Source organism: Lissotriton vulgaris, chromosome 4_1 (assembly GCF_964263255.1).
Source record: "Lissotriton vulgaris chromosome 4_1, aLisVul1.2, whole genome shotgun sequence".
Taxonomy (NCBI): Eukaryota; Metazoa; Chordata; class Amphibia; order Caudata; family Salamandridae; genus Lissotriton; species Lissotriton vulgaris.
This window is the reverse complement of record NC_141691.1, coordinates 222,095,035-222,116,480: the sequence shown is the minus strand read 5'-3', so window position 1 is coordinate 222,116,480 and position 21,446 is coordinate 222,095,035. Positions and strand designations below refer to the sequence as shown.

Below are 21,446 nucleotides of genomic sequence, written 5' to 3'. Positions count from 1 at the left end.
AAGCTGTTGTGGATGCCTGTCACCTTGCAGTGGAAGAAGGTGGCCAGGAAGTTGCAGAGTTCTTGCGACGGCGGGATGTCATTGAAGCAGAAGCTGATGGTGGCGAGTTTTTTCACGATGTTGAAGAGCTCTTTGCTGTTGTGTGCGTTGTTGTCGATGCGTTCCTTGAAGGAGAACCTTTTGGCGGCTCAGATGAGTTGGTAGTGCTTGCCTCTGGCGTTCTTGAGGGCTGCGTGTTTGTCTGGTGTCTGGTCTTGGTGCCACTGCTTCTTGAGTTTTTGGCAGGTTTGCTTGGAGGTTTTGAGGTCGGTGTTGAACCAGATGGCTCTCGTGTTGGGGTGCCTGTTTGAGGGTTTCCTGATCAGGGCGAGGGAGTTGGCACAGTCGTTGATCCATTTTCTGAAGTTGCGGGCTGCAGCGTCGGTGTCAGAGGGCTGGGGTAGAGGGACTCGGGTGAGGGTGGTGAGGAGCTGGTCTTCTGTGACTTTGTTCCAGCTGCGGTATGGGATTCGTTGCAGTTGGTTGTGCGCGGTCTGTTTCTCGAAGGAGAAGTGGATGCAGTGGTGGTCGGTCCAGTGGAGTTCGGTGGTGTGGCTGAAGGTGATGTGGTATTGGGTGGGTGTTGTGACGAGCTGTTTGAATCCGAGGTTGGCGAGGTTGTAGATCAGGGTTGTGGAGTTGCTGTTGTTGGAGTCCTCGAGGTGGAAGTTCAGGTCTCTGAGGAGGATGTAGTCTGTGGAGGAGAGGGCGTGCGTGCTGATGAGGTCGGTGATGGAGTCGCTGAACTGTGGTCAGGGTCCCGGGGGTTTGTAGACACGGGTACCTCTGAGGGTGGTGTTGTGATTGACGTGGATCTGGAAGTGTAGGTGTTCGGCAATGCTGAGGGAGTCTTCAGTGTTGGTCGAGATTCTGATGCTGTTCGATGGACGATGGCGATTCCTCCTCCTGGTTTGTTCTTTCGGTCCCCGCGGGTGATCTTGTAGCCGTCCGGTATGGCTATGGTTATGTCGGGCGCTGGGAGGCGTTCATGCAGTTCTCAGTTAGGAAGGAGATGTCCGGGGAAGAGGAGTCGAGAAGGTCCCAGAGTTCAATGGCGAGCTTGTGGACTGAGCAGGGTGTTGACTAGTATGCATCTGAGATTGTTGCGGCCGGTTTTGGTGGGAAGGGCGTGACGTGCAGGTGTGCGCTGGCTGGTGTAGCTGCAATTACGGCAGGTGAAGGGTCCTTGGGTGTGCTTCGGGATTGCCTGGAAACAGATGGAGGTTCGGCTGGCGTTGAGTTCGTGGAGGGCGTTGGTATCGTAGCAGCGTCGGCTGTTGTGGTGCTCACGGGGACAGGGGGTCTGGCGCTGTGCGCGGTCCAGGCGCGGATGGGGGCAGGCGGGCTTGCCTTAGGCGCGTCCGCTGCGTGATCGCGCAGCAGTCACCATATGAATGGGAGAGGGGGGGAGCGGGCAGGATCGGGGTCAGGTACGCAGGGGCAGCAGCGGCGGGAAAACAAGGCACAACAACAGTGAAATGCAAAATACAAATGAAAAACAATGAAAAACGTTTAGGAAAACAACAGGAGCACAATTCAGTGAACTTTTTGAGTGCACAGTTGTGTGCTGGAGGTAGTAAGACCTAAATCTAAGATATTGAGATGAATGATGTTCAAAGATGTTTCTCAAATATGGTGCAGTGAATGTCAATGTGTACAAACATTGGGACTCCTTTACGAGGTTTTAGCGCAGGGCAGCGCCCAAAGGAATCTTGCAGTGCTGCCCTGCTTCAAAAGAAAAGGGCAAGAATGAACATTATCTATGACAAACAGCACATTCCCGTCCTTTTCACCTGCACTGGAGCACAATGGGCTTCCATGCGCAAACGAAGGCAGTCTTGCGCCGTGGTGCAATGGTGCCTGCATTGCGGGACTGATTGGTTTTGTGCAGGAGGGGACAACTTTCTGCACAAAACAATCAGTTGAGGCGATTTCCTCTTTCTATGTGTGCTGCACAATGGGATTTTTTTATTTCTCCTCGTTGCGCCTCCCTAACGCCATCTCTGGGGTGGCGTTGGAAACTGGCGCATTCCCAGATTTACAATATCTCGTAAATCTGGGACTGCTTCAGATTCCATGGGTACACCCACAGCAACACCCATGGAACGCCCCTTTCACGCAATGTTCTGCGTGAAAGAAGCGTATATTTACAATGGCATGAAAAGCCACATAAAGTGGCTTTGCATGGCCTTGTAAATTTGGTGCTGCACATTGCGCCTCCGGAGCATCAAGAAAGTGACATTCTGGCGGTGCAAAAGTGCTACAAAGAGCCTCGTAAAATGAGGCCCCGTACGTGCTGCAGAAAGTGTAAGAACAGATGTAGTTTGCTCACACTTAACATTTTTTGTTCATCTGTATCATGGAAATATGAAAATGGGAAGAGCCCAGCTTTTAGTGAGCACCGAAATTCTAGGTAATTGTCTGTTCTTATCTTTACAAGAACTGCGTTCCAAAGCATTCGGGTATGAAAAGAGAAGGCACTTCCACCACTTTGGTACTTTTTGAAATGAGGGATTACAACAGAGTGGAAAGCTTAGAACGTGATTAATCAGAACGTTTGATAGAATGCACAACTTGAGTTGATCTAGATAAACAATTCTTAAACAGTGCACAAGGCAAAGTTTTGGTGTGCATATTTGGCTACTGTGCTGTCCCAATAGCACATGGGAAATTCACAACAAACTGGTGTGCCGTCCCGGATCAAATCCAAGACACACGACAACATGCGCACGGTTTGTGTCAAAGAGTGACCCAGTTCTGTGAATTGCCTGATGTGTGATACTTATTGCTTTAAAGCTGATAGTTCAGCTAAAGGCAGACACTGCAAGGAATGAGGGAGTATGAAGGATTCGATTGAGGAGATGTCAGGTGGCTGCATTGTATATTCTCTGTAGCTTGCGAAATGGTAAGAGTGGTACTCCACGTGTAAACCGTTGCAATAGCTGAGATGGGAAAGCACTTAGATGAGGCTATCTTTAATGTTTTCAGGGAAATTTCATTTGGAAAATTGATTTACCTGTAATATAAGGGCAAATAAAGAGATATAAGGGGGTTCATAATCACTCCTAGATAGCTCACCTCCAGTGACTGGAATGGTTGTGGGCCTAATTAGTGTGATCATCAGTTTAAAAGGGTGATATCTGGAACATTTGATTATCCCCTTTTCCTTACGATTTATAATGGGTTCCAAAGGGTAAACTGCGACTTGCTAAGACATTTACAAGTGTCAATGTACGTAGATACAGTGCGATCTTCGGTTTTGCGGTTGCCAAGATTATGGTATTGCGAATCACAGATTTTTTAACTACAAAATCCATTACTACAAATCTTCTGTATTTCCGTAAAGTACTCACAACTTTGGGGCCACTTTTACAAGAAGATGACACAGCACGGCAACACAAGCCATTTTGCTGCACCGAGCTGCGTCATTCTCAAAGCACAGGGATGCGTTGTATTAACAGCAATACAAGGCATACATGTGCTTTCCCCAGCGCTGATGCACAATTGGCTGTCATGCGCCAACGCAAGCACCCTTGCCTCATATTGCAAGGGTGCCTGTCTACGGGGATGGATGTTTTTGCGCAGGAAGGTATGTATTCCTGCACAAAAACAATAATCAATGGCATTTTCCTCTTTCTATGCGTGCTGCAGGACGCAGCACGCATAGAAAGAGGAAACAATGAGGAGAAATAAAAGAATTTCTCTTTTTGTACCATTCTTACGCCTCCCCTGTGGAGGTGTAGGATTCTGACGCATTCACATTTTCATAAAATGTTGTAAATCTGGGAATGCGTCAAGTTCCATGGATGTTGCATGTGAGCGCTACGATAAGAACAGTATTGTCACTCAGTTTAAACAGTACTCAATTTACTACCCACAGGTGCATGGAAAGCTGAGCTGTACTGCCAGAATCTGAACTTGCGACCTACCAGGAACCCACACTTCAATGGACGTGGGGAAGAATCTGCAGCTCTGGGCCAGTATCTCTTGCCCAACATATATTAGTACTGACCCTTCATAGCTCTTGAACACCACTGCCATAGTAGCCTGACACTAGTGGGCATAGGCAAAAGAAATGGTAGTCTTATTGGATCCCAACAAGCTGCTCTTATGATGTAAGGGGGTCAGTGCTAAAATGGCATGAGGTGGCATGAGAGGGTGCAGCGAGGCTGGTACTTTAGGGAGGTATCTTACTCAATGCGGAGACACAGCTAGGGTGGCTTAGAGGATTCAGATGGAACAGTGTGTCTGACATAAGTAAGAAAAGAGCGCGATCACTCACAGATGAGGGCAAAGCGTGGGAGAATGGCTGAGTGATGGCTTATCGAGCGCTTGGCCCGAAGTGTTCTTGCTCAATGTGATAACGAGACAATACATGCTTGTTAAAGAGTAATTTTGATTCTAACACAGACTACATTTTGCAGCAATTTTCTAAATTTTTTAATCCAAGTCTGTATAAAACATTAAACATGTGCACATTTATATCAAGCAATAGCTGAAATATTACTATAGTAATTCTTGCTGTATATATAAGTATTGTAACCCTACCTTGTTTGATATTTGAAGATGCCTATTTCAGTTGGCGCAGTAATCCAGCCTGGATTCAGTATCAATCTGCGATCTAAAATGTCACTATATCTTGTTTGAATCAATAGGTTAAGTGGCTCGATGCACTCTTTCACCCGAACATGAGTGAAATATATGGGTCATCCAGTTTCCACATACCAGCTTCTCACACCATACCTTAAAGGCGGTACATTTTGCACTTGTAGTGGTAACGTGCCCCCACTCCAAAATGTAAAACAAAGCCAACCAGTGACTTATTTTCATACGACAGCTCAAGAGTTGGCAGAAGCATGTAGATTACAGTGGCGGCTGGCATGGTTTGCAGGTGGCAGGGCAAGTTCAGGCGCGCACAGGGAACGCGGTGAGGGGGGAAACGGTGCGCAATGTTAAAAAAAGGACAAACCTTTCAGCGCCGGTTCCCGCCTCTCTCGGAGGCACAGAAAGAACTGCCAGGCTCCCCTGACCAATCACAACACTGCAATGCAGCTCTGTGATTGGGCAGCACCCAGGCTCCCCTGACTAATCACAACGCTGCAGGGCATCCTGTTTTTCTCTTTCACAAGCTGTGGGTAGCTTCCACATCATGAAGCACTGAGGGAGGAGGAGAAGGCAGGAACATAAATATATGTTAAGCAAACAGGCTCTACAGAGCCTCCTTGCCAAACTGTACATTGCTTCAGAAGCAAGCAGTAAAGAGCATAATGCTTGCTAAATGCATGTGGCCGGCAGGAACATGTCCTGTTTTATTGGCTATTCCCACATTTCTACTGCCAGCTGGCAGAGTTGCGATGAGTGTCACATTGATTTTAAATGTAGAAGAGGGCCATGACGTCAGATCTGACCAATCCAAAAAAGGCTTTTGAGGCAAGAAACACTGATTCCAGCTCCAGCACAATTATGCAGCAATATGACTGTGACAGGTGCAAACTGATCTGGCCTCAACCATATGCGCTTTGTTTAAATGAAAAAGAGTTTTGATTCTGAAGTTGACATAACTGTCCCTTTAGTAAATAAACTTGGTACCTTTAGGTCTCAGAATAACCCCATCCCCTTTGTAGACCCCTCATTTTCAACCTTGACATACATTTGGGGGCGCCACTGACCAGCACCAACACCAGAATTCACCAATATGCCGTACCCAGGAACCAAGGTTCCGCTGTCCTTGGTTCCTGCAGATTCCAGTGGTCCTCTGAGTCTTGTGCAGGGGTTCTTCAGTGAGGGTGGAGAATTTCAGATAGTGGGTATCTCTCTCCCATTCAAAGGGGGTACAGCATCATCCCTCTCCAGCACAGCTTTTGACATTTTTCAAAGTGGCAACTTTAACACTTTGTCTGCGGCTGGAATTCCGCGCCGGTGCTGAACATTCCGATCGCGGGCATGGTCATGACGGCTCCCAGCCGTCATCAGCACACTCCCACCGTGACTCATGACGGCTGGGAGCCGTCATGAGCACCGAAGGGGTTAAGTAATTAATGGTCACAGCTCTCTGAGAGCTTTACCCGGCGCTAAATGCCAGTTGCAAACTGTTTCCTTCGCACCAACACTTCAGAAGGGCCTCCTGGAGAGGTCTGGCTGCCCCATATTGTTTCTCATGGAAGGGCATACCCAGGCTTGTCAGGCAGTGTGAATGAAACTAATCTATTCAGATTCCTTCGCCTCCTCTTCCTCTACCAACGAACACGCTTAATCGCCTCAAGATGGGGTTACTGGGCATGGAAGACTTTGATCTCCCTGCTGGTCAGCAGAATCATGAACTTGAACCGGCAGGGTAGTTTAAAGCCCAATTCTAATTAAGACCCAAAATACGCTAAAGAGTGCAAATATGGTAAAATCAGTATTATATCTGCACTCAAGACCATTTTTTACATATAGAAATAGACATTACATTTTCTCTAGGTTCTGCAAATGCAGAGATGTTACGTTTGTGCAGCTTCCTCGGACAGGATGAATACAGTAAAGCACCACAGACTCACAATGAAGCACTGCAGGCTCATACTGAAGCACTGCAGGCTCATACTGAAGCACTGCAGACTGATACTGAAGCACTGCAGGCTCATACTGAAGCACTGCAGACTCACACTGAAGCACTGCAGGCTCATACTGAAGCACTGCAGACTCACACTGAAGCACTGCAGGCTCACACTGAAGCACTGCAGGCTCATACTGAAGCACTGCAGGCTCATACTGAATCACCACAGACCCACAGTGAAGCACTGCAGGCTCATACTGAAACACATCAGGCTCATACTGAAGCACTGCAGGCTCATACTGAAACACATCAGGCTCATACTGAAGCACTGCAGGCTCATACTGAAGCACTGCAGACTCACACTGAAGCACTGCAGGCTCATACTGAAGCACTGCAGGCTCATACTGAAGCACTGCAGACTCACACTGAAGCACTGCAGGCTCATACTGAAGCACTGCAGGCTCATACTGAAGCACTGCAGACTCACACTGAAGCACTGCAGGCTCATACTGAAGAACTGCAGACTCATACTGAAGCACTGAAGGCTCATACTGAAGCACTGCAGACTCACACTGAAGCACTGCAGGCTCATACTGAAGGACTGCAGACTCACACTGAAGCACCACAGACTCACCATGAAGCACTGCAGGCTCATACTGTAGTCAAGAAGAAATGGGAATATTTTATTTTGAAATCCAACTAATCTATAAGACGTGTATAGGCCATAAACAATATATCAAAAGTCCTATCTGCAACAGGCGACCTGCGCGCAGATACTGGACTGCGTTAGACATAGCCCCACGTGCTCAGCTGCACATGGGATGCACACATGATCATGTGTAACCAGCTGAGTCTCTTGGTCCAGCTCTGCAGCCAACCATTTTACCTGAGTTTACAATGAATGAGATTGAGCTAGTAGGAGTCATAGGTGAGATCAAAGAATAAAGGTCCCCAGAAGCAAAAAACCTAAGGCGGGGGGATTACAGCGGCGTAGCGAGGAGGGGCGGTAGGGGCAGACCGCCCCAGGCAGCATAAATTTTGGGGGCGGCGCCCCCTGCTCTTACTGCATGAATCATCAGCACCTCTTCAAGGGACCGCCACAGGCGCAGTCGGTAGTGGGAGTACCTGCCAGGCGTTGACATGGGGAGGGGGAGGGGCAGGGTGAGGGGTATTAATCTATGGATTACGGAGGCTTACAGGTAAGTAAACATATAAATAAATAAAAACCAATTTTGTTGCATGCACTGCATCGCATTTGGGGATGCAGTGCACGCAACGAAATTCGATGTATTTCTTTATATGTTTACTTACCTGTAATTCTCCGTAATCCATAGATTACTACCCCCCACCCTGCCCCTTCCCCTCCCCACGTCACCGCCCGGCAGGAACTCCCACTACCGACCGCGGCTGCACAGGCGGCCTAAGGCCTAGCTACGCCATGGGGGGATTATATTGTTCAAAAAGGCCATTAAAATGCGTGGTTGATTACTGACACCTTCAGGCATTTGTTCGCGCTTTATAAATTGCCAAATCAATCAATCACAAATTCATAGACAAGAAGAGAGTGCTTTGACATTAAGGCGCCATGTTGCTTAGTCCAATTCTAATACAATCAAACATATGCTCAGATTATTCTTTCTCTAACATCAAGTAGTGTCAACAAACCTATTGTCAGATTTCTGAAAGACATTTGGTCCTATTTACAAAGCCATTTCTGCCTTCAGCTTACAAAGATGGCTTGATTTACAAGTGCAAAATGTTCATAAAAGATGGGCATGCATTTGTATATCCATTCACTTAATTTGCAATAACCACTTATGACAATGAAATATTGTGCACAATTAAATGTTAGTGGCCCGAATTGCGGCTTCCAGGGTGTGAAAGCCATTTGTACTCTTGGAAACCTTTACCTACTCCGTAAATCAGCTCTGTGGGTGCCAATTTCAGAACTGTTTGTGAATGTGGGCCATTACTTTTACTTATACAGTTATGTAGCGTCAGGGAAATGCATGTTATAAACAAAATATCAAACTGTTTATTAAAAGAGTTCTGGGTGATACACAAAACTTTTTTAACTCTTTTATAATTTTACTTTCAAGGACAGAACATCAAATGAGAAACTGGCGTAACGTTCTTTTTCATTGTCTATTTGGATAACAAAGCAGCACACCCTTTACATATTTAAATAATAAAAAAGTATCCTTTTTATGTTGTACTTTCATCTCGGGTGGCTGAAAGCTCTTAGTCCTCGTACCCACATTGTGGTATTAGCTCATCCTAGAGCTGAGGAAGACCCAGGCTTTTGTCACTGTTAACAGAGGTGTAATTGTTAGGCTGATTGGATTAGCCATTGCTTATTTGTTCTCTTCCTATCAACTCAATTGGTGACTTAGGTATTCTACAAATGTATGGCCTGATTGCAGTGCTTAATTTGTAAAAAAACGTAGTGCCGGGGCCCTCGACAGGAGGACACTAGAACTTGAACCATCCGTTGCTACTGGCAGTCCTGCCACTGACAGCACCAACACACTACAAATCATCACACTCTTTAAAGTGTGACAATTCATACTATTACAGGGCCCAGAAGCTATAAGAATAGCTTTGTAGGCAAATACCAATCATTGGAAATGTAAATTGAAATAATAAACAAGTTGATGTGCTTGTACCTAAATTGGCAGACACCACTACCATGTGGCAGACAGTCATATGCCCCGGTGCTGGCAATTAAGTGCCAGTGCTGACCACCAGAAAGCACCGGCACAAATTAAACACTGTGATTACGAGTTTGGCGGAGAGGGTTACTCTGTCACAAACGTGATGGGATATCCCGCCCGCCAAATTACAATTCCATTATATCCTACGGAACTTGTAATTTGGCGAATGGAACTGTAATTTGGCTGACAGGAGATCTATCATGTTTGTGACGGAGTATCCCATCCTCCAAACTCGTAATCAGGTCCTCATTTACCATAACATAATGAAATGTTTGAATTGTATGTTTTATGGTGAACTCTTGTTGTCTGTCATGATTGATATTGATTTTATCGACCTTGAAAGTAGGTAAATCAGGTTGTGTATTCCTGGGTCTTTGGGTTTTCTACGCTGAAGGTGTTAGTTGAAATCTAGGTTCAGTTATCCAGGGCTCTTTGTGATCTACATTCACATCATTGTGTCCAAAAAACGAAGCAAACAAGATATATTCACCTGAGGCTTTCCAAACATACCTGCAAGTCGTAGGCTGTGTACGGTGGCAGATGCGGAGTGCTGTGATAGTAGGTATTGTAGGCTGGCACTGGTGGGCTTGAATTGTACGATACTGTTGGTCGAGGAGTTTCCGTCGTACAACTAATTGTTGAAAGACCTGGTGCCTGAGTGGTATATGAAACATGCATTAAAATTAATTGCACACTACATTATAGTTTCTGTTCGCATTCTGTGACGTATACAAGCCAACATTTGCAGTACATGCATGCAGTCGTACAGGCTCCAGAGTCGGTTCCTGTTTCCAGCAGCAAGACTGGCAATAAAGATATGACTTGAGAAAAAAACTGCATAATCCTTTAGTCCTACAATGGAAATGTGGATAAATACAATCATCACAGAAGACAGCGCTTTCCTAGAAATCATGTGAATATATTGTGTACCTCCAATCCATAACTTAAAAAGGCCTGTGTGGAAGTTTAAAAAGAACATAATTTCTGCTTTAGCTGGATGTGGACCATCAAATATAGTTCAAGTGCCTGTGCATCCTAAATCACTGCTGGCATGTCATTGTTCTGCTGTATATCAAGACTAAGGGCTAGATGTAGGTAATTTAAATTTACTGATTCGAAAATACCGAATTTTACCAATTCTGTATTTTCGAATCAGTAAATGCTATGTGGGTAAAAAAATCGGTAAAAAATACCGAATCATTAAGATTCGGTATTTACCGAATCGGTATTTACTGATTCGGTAATTGTCATTCAAAGAGTCAAGGGTGGCAGGGTGTTTACTTTGACACCCTGTTGCACCCCTGAATAGTGCTGGTGTGCACATGTGGTATACACACATGCCCTAAGGGCATGTGTGTCTGCCACATGGCACTGGTGTAAACGCACACATTATTCCTTACTTACCACCAACTAATAGTTGGTGGTAAATAACGAATACTTAAGGCACAGAAGCACTCTTCAAAGTGCTTCCTACATGTCATTTACCGATTCGGTAAATACCGAATCAGTAAATGATGATTCAATAAATACCGAATTAGTAAATACCGATTCGGTATTTACCGAATCGTTAAATTTGCCACCTACATAGGAAAAGCCTATTACCGGTCGGTAATGGCCGATTTCGGCCATTTCCGACCGGTAATAGCCTTCCTACATCTGGCCCTAAATATCATTTTCTGCAAGTACAAAAATAAAGGCCAGTGAATAGGGGATTGCTCAGACCTACAGCATTTCGACCACCACCACGTGTGGCCATAGACTAATCACCCAAGCTATAAGGATTCCTAACACCCTCCAAGCAGAATTATTATTGGAGTCTTCATTCAAGAAATGTAAAAAAGGATAGAAAAACATTCTTGGTTTCCTGAATCCACAATGCTATCTGCAAATATCGGTGTCTAAATATCCGTATATGTACCATGTGGACTCACTCTCATACAGAAAAAATTGGGAGACCAAAAAGCGGGAGAGAAGAAAGAACGAGAAAGAGACCATTGAATCAGTGTTACAAATTTTTTCAATTGCTACCTATCTTTTCATTAAAGCCATAGCTCAAGAATGGCAAACCTATTAAGCACATAAAAATGTTGGGGTCATCGTAAGGTTTCAGTGTCCTGTGCAAGAAAGCTCAACTAACGCAGTCAAAGGTGTTCTCCTCATTTGTGCTGACATGAATCATGGGTAGCTTTGAAAATCATCCAATTCTATGTGAAGTATCATATGTCGATCTGCATGTCCATGGCTCACCTCTGGAAAGCATGGCTGAAATTCATGAATTCGCTTACAGTTAAAATAATGAATTCACATTTGTGCAGGAAAATTGGCCTATACTTTGCAATAATCCTGTTCCTTTCGAGGTTAACAATCAACCATGTCACAGAATGTTTTAGAATTGTATTAAAATAGCTTTTTTAACATTATCACTAAACCTGGCTTGAATATGAGATAAACCTCACTGAAGGGAAGACCCAATGCTTGTAAAGTTTTAAAAGTACAATAGGTTGTGGCATCTCTTGTTTAGTGACAGATGATGTATACTTGTCTTTGTCTTTAATGATCAGCCAGGTTAGTTTTGCCTCTCTTAAGAACTTCTACGATCGACTGGCACTTTAGAATATAAGGATTGATAGTATTAAGCGGACAACTTCTTTATTAAGTCGAGCCACAGATCCTAGCAGACTGTAGTCGAGTTTGTCATTACATTTTGAGAACATATAAAGATGACTTTTCAGTTGGCCAACCTGAAATAAAGCATCCTTTGTTGGATGAGAGGAGATCCTGATATTGCTGCAAAGGGACAGCCACAGATTTAAGACTGGCTGGACAAATGTAACCCTGGAGGGAAAGGAGCAGGAAAGTGAGGGGCTAAGGAAGGAAGTTGTGGGAACAAGGCAGGGGATGACCTTCTGATGAGGCCACCTCTTCTCAAATGCTTCTTTAAGCTCAGCAAAGGCCTTTGAAGCAGACTTAGGACCCTCATGTTAGGTGAATGCAGTCCATGATCTGGGATTGTATGGCTTTTCGAAGGTGGACATCAGCAAGGCACAATAACTGACAGCAGTGGAGGTGGTGCGGTGACGCTGCGACGGACGAGGGACTTATCATGGTCTTCTGTCAATGTTAAGAATACTAGAACTCACCTTCACGAAGCATGATTTCTGAGTAACTAAGTCTATTTTTCCTTACGCACTACCATTGCTTTGGATGCCAGTTCGTGTCCACTAGGAATATACACCAGGATACCGGATTATAAAGATTGTGTACCTAGGAAATCTCACCTTTAGGAACAACACTTTTGGTGTGATCGTAGAACTTGGCCTCCTCAACCTTTGAGAACAAGAATCGTGATGCCCAATACCACTACACTCTTCTCATCCTTTTGGCCTTGAAAAAGTCTCAAAGGAGACGAAACACGTGTCGGCAGGACAAGCTGGAAATAATTTTAAATGATTATGAAATAAAAGATTTGAAGTCTAACGCCTGACTCTGGATCCATATTTTGGAAAATATATCTCTTATTGATGAACTTTATTCTACAGACTTATGATCATTATTTGGACCTTTACACAACTCGTGAGGGTGCTTGATTTATGCCTGTTTTCTACTTGATACTTAACATTAGCGAAAGATTTCCTTTTTTGCTAATTTAACACTCCTGGTGGTGGGTGTTTTACAGGTTAATAGTGCACCTCACACTAAGAACTGTTTAAGAGTAATAATACACGTAGACGTGTTTAGAGATTTTTATTACTTCAAGGCGCTGACGTTTTCTCATTTTGAGAAACACTACCACCAAAATACTGTTTTGCAAGGCACAATAAAAGCCTGGAGGCCCCTCTGAACCTGCCGGTCTCTGACAGTGCATGGACCACACCACTGTGCTAAATCGGTTCATAGGGAACAGTGTTTTTGGGTACTCCACCATTCTTCAACAGGGTTTTATAAAAACAACCAATAGTCTTTGCTTTTCTGCTACAGTAGGTGAATAGTTGAAGGAATCCTCACCTGGACCAGTCTCACAACCTCCTGTAGCTCAGCATTGAGCATGTTTTTAAGACAACCAATGGTGCTAACTGAATTCAGTGACAGTCTCCTCTATATATATAAGGAAGCAATAAAAGCGATGTGGAAGAAGTATGACCTAGGTAAGAGAGATCTCTATATGCAAATGCTTCAGGCATCAGCTTCTTTTGTTATGATTCAGCGATTGTAAATGAAGACCATTAATGCAGCGTTGTAGCTGGAAATGCCAAGAGCAACTTTTCCTGTGTGCCATTCAATGCTGAAAAATGGGATATCAACAATGGACCTACATTCAGCTCTTTTCTTCTTCTGCTAGTGTAATCATTAAGTCCATGCAGACCTCACATATTTTTCACATTCTTTCTGTATTTGGCATTTTTGCTTCATTCCAGGTCAGGATTGTCAGTTTTCCTACTGTTGCTAATGTACGGTTGCTTGTCAGATTATTGAGCACCAAAATGTTGTGCTACAAAAATATAGTGGCCAGAATTTAGACCACCAAAATATCATGAAGACAAGTGCATAGCAGTAAGTACACATTTACTCTCCAACACTCCACATCTTCGTACATTGAAGTTAAATAATGTCAGGGGCATACAGGTGGAATAACTTACAGTAAACCTATAATTACCTGTTAGTATTTACATCCATGATATTTTGTACTCGACATTCTGGCTTGAATATTGTTGTACTACGGTATTAAGAATTTAGGGCTAGATGTAAGTAATTGTAATTTACCGATTCGAAAATACCGAATTTTACCGATTCAGTATTTTCGAATCGGTAAATGGAATGTAGATAAAAAGTCGGTAAAAAAACCGAATCGTTAAGTTTCAGTATTTACCGAATCGGTATTTACCGATTCGGTATTTACCGATTCGGTAATTGCCATTCATTCCTATGGGCCTAGAGGCCCATAGGAATGAATGGCAATTACCGAATCGGTAAATACTGATTCGGTAAAATTGGGAAAGAGTCAAGGGTGGCAGGGTGTCACTTTGACACCCTGTTGCACCCCTGAATAGTGCTGGTGTGCACATGTGGCTCACATACATGCCCTAAGGGCATGTCTGTCTGTCACATGGCACAGGTGTAAATGCACAGATTTGCATTTACACAGGTATTCGTTATTTACCACCAACTAATAGTTGGTGGTAAATAACGAATCCTTAAAGCACAAAAGCACTCTTTAAAGTGCTTCCTATATCTCATTTACCGATTCGGTAAATACCGAATCGGTAAATGATGATTCGGTAAATACCTAATCGGTAAATACCGATTCGTTATTTACCAAATCTGTAAATATACCACCTACATCTGAAAAGGCTATTACCGGTCGGTAACGGCCGATTTCGGCCGTTACCGACCAGTAATAGCCTTCCTACATCTGGCCCTTGGCCTTTTGGCAGCTTACCCTGATAGATGGATTGAAATATCTAGTGTACCACTCAATAGTACTGAACAGCTTTGCACGTGTAGTCAGCAGAAAGGAAGACCAGTGTCATGCAAGCATATTACAGTGTTACCAGTTCTTGGCACAATAAACAGGAGGAACAGAAAATGATAATGTGATCTCTTTCTACTGTGTCTGGCATAAGTGTAGAGAGGCCTCCGGAATATAGAAATCCGTTCTCCTTACCTCTGGCCCTGCATAACTGAGCAGATACATAAAGTCCCTTTTAGCTTGGGTTTGGTTTTTAAACTATAATTTAATTTCTACCTTCTACTTTAAAGAGGGTAATCCAGCTTCATCTAACTCACCCAAAATAGTGTAGAGTAATTAATTCTGGTATACGCATACATAAGTAAGTACAACTTAAGTATGCAAACACCATCAACAAGCATACATTGATGGATTCCTTTGTAAAAAGTGAATTTTCACTAGTAAATTGATTTGTTCAAATACTTTACAAAGAAAATCTGTCCCAAGCAGTGTGTTTTATGGGCTTTCGAGTATGGGCATTACTTTGGGAGTAGGTGAATGCCCACATACATGAGAGAAGGTGGATTCTGCATTGGAAAAACTATCCTCCACATACAGAAACAAAGGGCCTCATTTATGAGGTTTTGCCATAGGGCAGGATCGCAGCCCTTCCTGCGGCGCTGCACTTCGGCAAAAGAAAAAGGTAGGAATGTGCCATATCTATCAGATACCTCACATTCCTGTCCTTTTTCCCTGCGCCGGGCACAATGGGCTGCCATGCGCCAACCAAGGCACCTTTGCACCGTTGCAGGGATGATTATGTTTGTGCAGGAAGGGAAGACTTCCTGCACAAAAACAATCACAAAAGGCTTTTTCCTCTTTCTATGTATGCTGCAAAATGCAGCACACATAGAAAAGGAAAACCAAGGAAAAATACAGATATTCCTCCTGGTTGTGCTTGGGGAGGCACGCGTTTTTGGCACTTTCTCAGAGTTACGATTTCTTGTAAATCTGAGGAGTGTCAAAAAGCCATGGAAGTTGCTGGGAACACCCGTAGCAACATCCATTGCATGCCCCTTTTACACAGACAACCGTGTTAAACGGAACAATATTTACAAGGCAGCATTAAACCTTAAAAAGTGGCTTAGTGCTGCCTCGTAAATATGTAGCTGGCTCCTGCACCACCGAACATCAAAAAAGTGATGTTCTGGTGGCGCAAGGGGTCTCATAAATGAGGCCCAAAGTGCACAAGTGCAGCTGCACGTGGGCGTCACATTTGTGTGGGAACTGTACACTTGCTAAGGTTTACACATGTAGAAATGCCTTTGTAAGTGAGTAGCTTGGCATTCAAAAAGAATTTCTGAACCACTAATTCTTGGAATTATGCAACTGTTACAGATTTCCAGGATTACTCCTAACATTTTCTGTATGTCTACATTTTCTGGAAATTTTGACGTAAGCCTGCTAGAGAACATATCTGAATTCTTGTCAGAATCTGGCAGACTTTTCTGAAACACTAAAGGCCTAATTTAGGGTTTGGCAGGCAGTTGTCTGTCAGCCAGAATGTTGGAAGACATTATGTCTGCCATCATTTCAGCCTTCCAACCGCCCAATTTAGTGATCACCGATAGCCCAGTAGTGATCTCTGTTGCTTCAGAGAAATTGGTTCCTCTGAAGATACGAAAAGTTGTTTGGATAGCCATCTTCGAGTTTGAAGCTCGTCCACCAAACTTTTTGGTTTTCAAAAACAAATACCTAATGACCCCACACCCAGGAAGTTTTTGTACCCTGTTTGTGGCTGCAAGTTCTCCCCAAGATCTACATGTTTTTCGTGGAGGTGACGGACAAAAGACAAAAGCCATCACACCAACCGCTTTAAATAAGGTGCGTCGATCTCCTAACTTTACTTCGACAGCTCCAAATCTGTCAGGCCAGAGACGGGGGGCACCACTGTCAGAAAACTGATAATCCACTGAACTCAGAATTGTGCGAGCGGACCGAGGGTATGGCGGAGACGGTAGTGTTATATTTGTGATGTAGTACCGTGCCCACCAAACTCTAAATCTGGCCCTAATATTTTGAGGTTAGTTTTTGGATTTTGCAACGAAAGCGGCATTTGAAAATTGGCAATTACATTAAAATAATCACATTTATACAGCACAACTATATGATAAGATGCTTCCAAAAGAAGTAAGGAAGTTTCATAATACACCAATTTTACCATGGTATACCTTATTTACATTTAAATACATCACATTGTTTCCAGCATATTAGAAATATTATATATAGATGAATTTACTATTAACTATTGTGCTGTATCAAATACACAAATCTTTATTTTTAAGACAGACTGAAGCCTCATACCGCGTCTGTAAATCCTCCAAGAACAGCAGCAGTGATGATTCCTAGGAATAATCCCACAATATTTAGGATTGTTGCTGACCACAGCAAATGGTAAAGATGAATGACATCCTGGCAGTCATTCACATCAATATATTCATAATACTGGCTGGAACTTCCTGATCTGCTGATTTGAGGAAAGACAAAGGACAGAATTCACATATAAACACAATTACGCATTGATATACCACACTACAACAGAAGCAGACAACCTTCCTTAGACTTCATAACACGTTGCTGAGGAAATAAAGCTTGTTTAGGGGTTTTGTGAAAAGATGAATTAGGAATCTAGGATGTTTAGGAAACTGCATTCTCCATTTTGTAAATTCTGAGATCTTAATTGTAACACTGTGAACCATTGATAATGTTTGGGAGTAGCACCACTTCATGGGTGGTAGCAGAATGAGTTGGTTATAATAAGGCAAAGGACACATGCACTTGTCTTCTTTTTGTCCCAACTCTTCCAACACATGCTTCCCATGCATCTCTAGAAGTAGCTAACTGATGGAAAGATGTTAAAGTAGACCATGTGCCATGGGATGGAAGGAACAAGCTTCAGAGTACTGCCTATACATGATGGGTGACTGCATTCTAGTACGTGTCCAGAATATGAGCCAAAACTAAAAAATTCTGTGTACTCGGCCCTTGACTCAATGGAGAACATGGACTGGCAGATGGACATATCGGCGTCTCAAAGCCAGAGTATCAAGTAGCTCACAATTGGAGCAGTCAGTCCTTCAATTTTATTATCTACTTTTAGTCGTGACCCACATCATGATATCAGGTTGGTCTCATGGAACTGTAAAGAGCGGGAGGAGGCAGAAATAAGGTTTTAAGTTATTTATTCTTAAAGTAGTACTAAGACCCACTGGTGCTAGAGTCCAGGCATCTCTCCAGTTCAGCTCCAACCGCTTCACTGAAGTAGAATCTAGATCACTAGGTTACAACAAAAGGATTCTGAATTACATAGCAAAGAATCTAAAAGAGATAACAGAACTACAAGGCTAAATGAAAGGGAAAACTACAATAGAAATAGAAGACATATACCACATGTTCCTTTCTCAACAAAATAAAACAAACAAAACAAAAAAAACAAAATTAATCTAAAACATAATCACAAAATTTCTTAGGCAATTTGACATTTCTTCTAGATGAAATAGGAACATCCAGAACAGAGGAATTCAAAGAAGTATCATTCCCAAGATCAGTGTCCGCAAGATCAGAGGGAGGCAAACAGGCACTGTCAGGAACAGGATCAAGACATTTCTCAGCATTGTCACTGGAATGAGCAGATTCAGAAACAGAACAAGCATTGTCATTGTCATTAGAAAGAGCAACATCATTAAACAAGGCACCATCTCCCATTTTGGAAAAGAAACGTTCTTGGCCAGGTTTAAGAACTATCACAGAACTCTTGCTCCACCAACCCTTGTCCTTAAGCAAGACAGTAGAGTTGGTGACGTCCTCTACTTGAAAGGGTTCAGAGAACTTAGAAGAACCCTTGGGAGTAAAAGATGGTTTAACAATTCTCACCCAGTCGCCAATAGTAACATTTTTGTTCTTAGAATGATGGGACAAATCATGATAAGCCTTACCAGACAAACGAGCAGAATAAATATTGTCCCTGGCCTTAATGATGGAATCCTCCAAACTGATCTTATTAGATTTAGCATTGCCAATTAAAGGCATGAACATGCATCTAGGTTCTCTACCTCTCATTAAAAAATAAGGAGAGATACCAGTGCAAGAATTGGGAGTCAAGTGGTAACTCCAAATCTTCTCCCTTAAAAACTCCAACACATCAAGTTTGCTCTCTAAAGCGGCCTGAACGCCCTCCTTAAAAAATCTGTTAGCCCTCTCCACCTGACCATTGGAGCGAGGGCTATAAAGAGGAGCTCTAACAGCAGTAACACCAAACTTATTCAAAAAAACTTGCATCTTACTGGAAACAAATTGGGCCCCATTGTCCGACATCAAAGAAGCAGGTGCTCCCTCAACCCTAAAAATGTTGTCCAAAAAACACACAACTTCATCAGTGGTAGGATGTTCTACAAAAGAAAAATAAATCCACTTGAAAAATCATCAATTAAAACAATGAGAAACCTCATCTCTGTACCCAGACATTCAAAAGGTCCAGAAAAATCAATAGAAAGTCTTTGCCAAGGACCTGTAGGACCACTATCTAAAGACAACGGTTCAGAAGCAACCTTCCAGTGCTTATCAGAATTGATGTAAATAGAACAGTTATCAATGAATCTTTCCACAGAGGCATCTAAACAAGGCCACCAGTAATGACACTTCAACAGCTTCACCAGGATGCCCAGAATGCGCTAACCGAATAATTCTATCTCTAAGACCAGCAGGTGGGATGAACAAATCTCTCACTTCTATCCAAACATTTGCAACACGGAGGCGGGGAGGGAGCAAGGGTGGACTAGAGTAGGCTTTGCTGTAGATGGTTCACGTTATAGATCAAAGCATTACCTACCCCCTGTTCCAACCAATATCATGCATCACAATAGATTTTCCTGTCTAGATCAAGTGGACTGACCACAAACAGGGGAGATCCCACTCAGCCCTGGGAAGCTAGTTGGTGAGGTCTCGAGTGGGATGGGACTGAGTGCTCTTCCTGCGATTGATTATGGCCCACAGGATACCGCCAAAGAACGAATGGGTACCCTGGATGATACTCCGGGCCAACTAGGGCCATCATCTAATACTGGGGTTGGTCACTGTTTACAACCAGTGGAGATGGATGGTTTATCCATTATCCCGGTTCATAACAATGGCCCGCAGGACTCCAGCCCCCCGACAGTCACCGTACCACCTTTCACTGGAGGCCCAGGCACACCACCACAAGATCCAGGGTTGAGAATTCTATCCTGGAATGTGGCAGGAATTGCAAACAAGGAAGGCACACCGGAGTGGGATCTCCTGTTGGGGACTAGTGATATTCTCCTTTTTCAGGAAACATGGGCGAGGGAACCACAAACTAGGAGAGGGTTCGAAATATTTTAAATCCCTGCTAAATGGAGTGGGAGGGGGAGGCCCTCAGGAGGCTTGGCAATCTGGTTAGCTAGCCACATTGGGTGCCAGGCGCAAAAGATGCATACGTCTTCACAGGACATCCAATGTGTGCTGCTCACATGGCCTGGCAAGCCACCGTGGGCCATTGTTAATGTCTACTCACGACCAGTTGCCGCGCCAAATGAATCACCCACCCTTAACGAACTGTCCTCCTTCCTGGGTCAACTGCCAGGAGACTATAAGGTAGTGCTGGGAGGAGACTTTAACTGTCACTTTGAGCCCTTGGAAGGCCTACTGGAGGGTGCCCTCACTGCTGAGGATGACTACTGGGGGGTCCCACCCCCGTCCTCGCCCTACCCAAAATCTTGGTCCCCTCTAGCAGTACAACTCATTACCCTCACCTTGAACTTTGCACTGAGGGCTTGTAATGGTCGCACTCCTTCCGATACCCCCTCAGTGTGTACGTTCAACAGAAAGGGCCATGAGTCAAGGTTAGATTATATCATGATAGACATCACACTGTGGCCAAAAGTCCTTGACTTTAGGGTGATAAATAGGTCAGACAGTGACCATAATGCCCTCTGCTTAAACATCCAGCAGCCCCTGCCCCTAGTGGGCCTGCCCGCCGAAATCGGCGGAGAGGACCTGGGGGACATACTTCTCACAACAAATAGACGCCGGATCAAATGGGGGAAGCTCTTGAGCTCAGAAGATGCTATTAATAAGTTATACGGTCTGGCACTCCCTAGGTTCATGGAGGTGGATGCGCTTCTAAATGAACCAAGAACCCCAGAATACAATGAGAAACTTGGTAGCATCCACCAGGAGCTAGTGAGGGATCTGGCAGAGGTATTCCATCCGGAGGTACCAACCCGAAAGAAAAAGACCCGTGTTCCCACTTGGTATACCTCCTCCTGTAGGGCAGTTAAATCTGAGCTCATTGCCACAATCAAGGAGGGGTCAAACAAGGCCAAGGTACGAGACCTAAGGAGGGAGTACAAATCAGTAATGGCTAATGCAAGGGCCGAGTGGGATTGGAACCACTGGCATGACCTCCATGATGCCCTAAAAGCCAGAGACTCAAGGAAATTCTGGGCCCTGGTAAATAATGGGATGGGGGAACTCAAAACAGCAATTGAACCTAATATTGCCCCCTCGCTTTGGGAGGCCCACTTTGGGGCGCTCTACCAAGACACTAATACTTGGCCAGACGGAGTCTTGTCAGTGCCCACAAGCACCCCGGACTCGGCCCTGGAATTTTCTCTAGGGGAGGTGGAGTCTGCTC

At 44.0% G+C, this 21,446-nt stretch overlaps 1 protein-coding gene across 2 annotated transcripts in view; it reads right to left on the bottom strand.

Moving 5' to 3' along the window:
- TMEM255A (transmembrane protein 255A) overlaps positions 1–21,446 on the bottom strand; it is a 290,132-nt gene that overhangs the window by 4,788 nt on the left and 263,898 nt on the right. Inside the window, exons 7-8 of one of the 2 annotated variants that reach the window (XM_086918520.1) lie at positions 17,099–17,261; positions 9,799–9,942 (exon numbers count right to left, since the gene is read on the bottom strand). In XM_086918520.1, coding sequence (XP_086774646.1) covers positions 9,799–9,942; positions 17,099–17,261 — 307 coding nt within the window. The remainder of the gene's footprint in view (positions 1–9,798; positions 9,943–17,098; positions 17,262–21,446) is intronic. The other variant, XM_086918521.1, reaches the window with a different exon arrangement.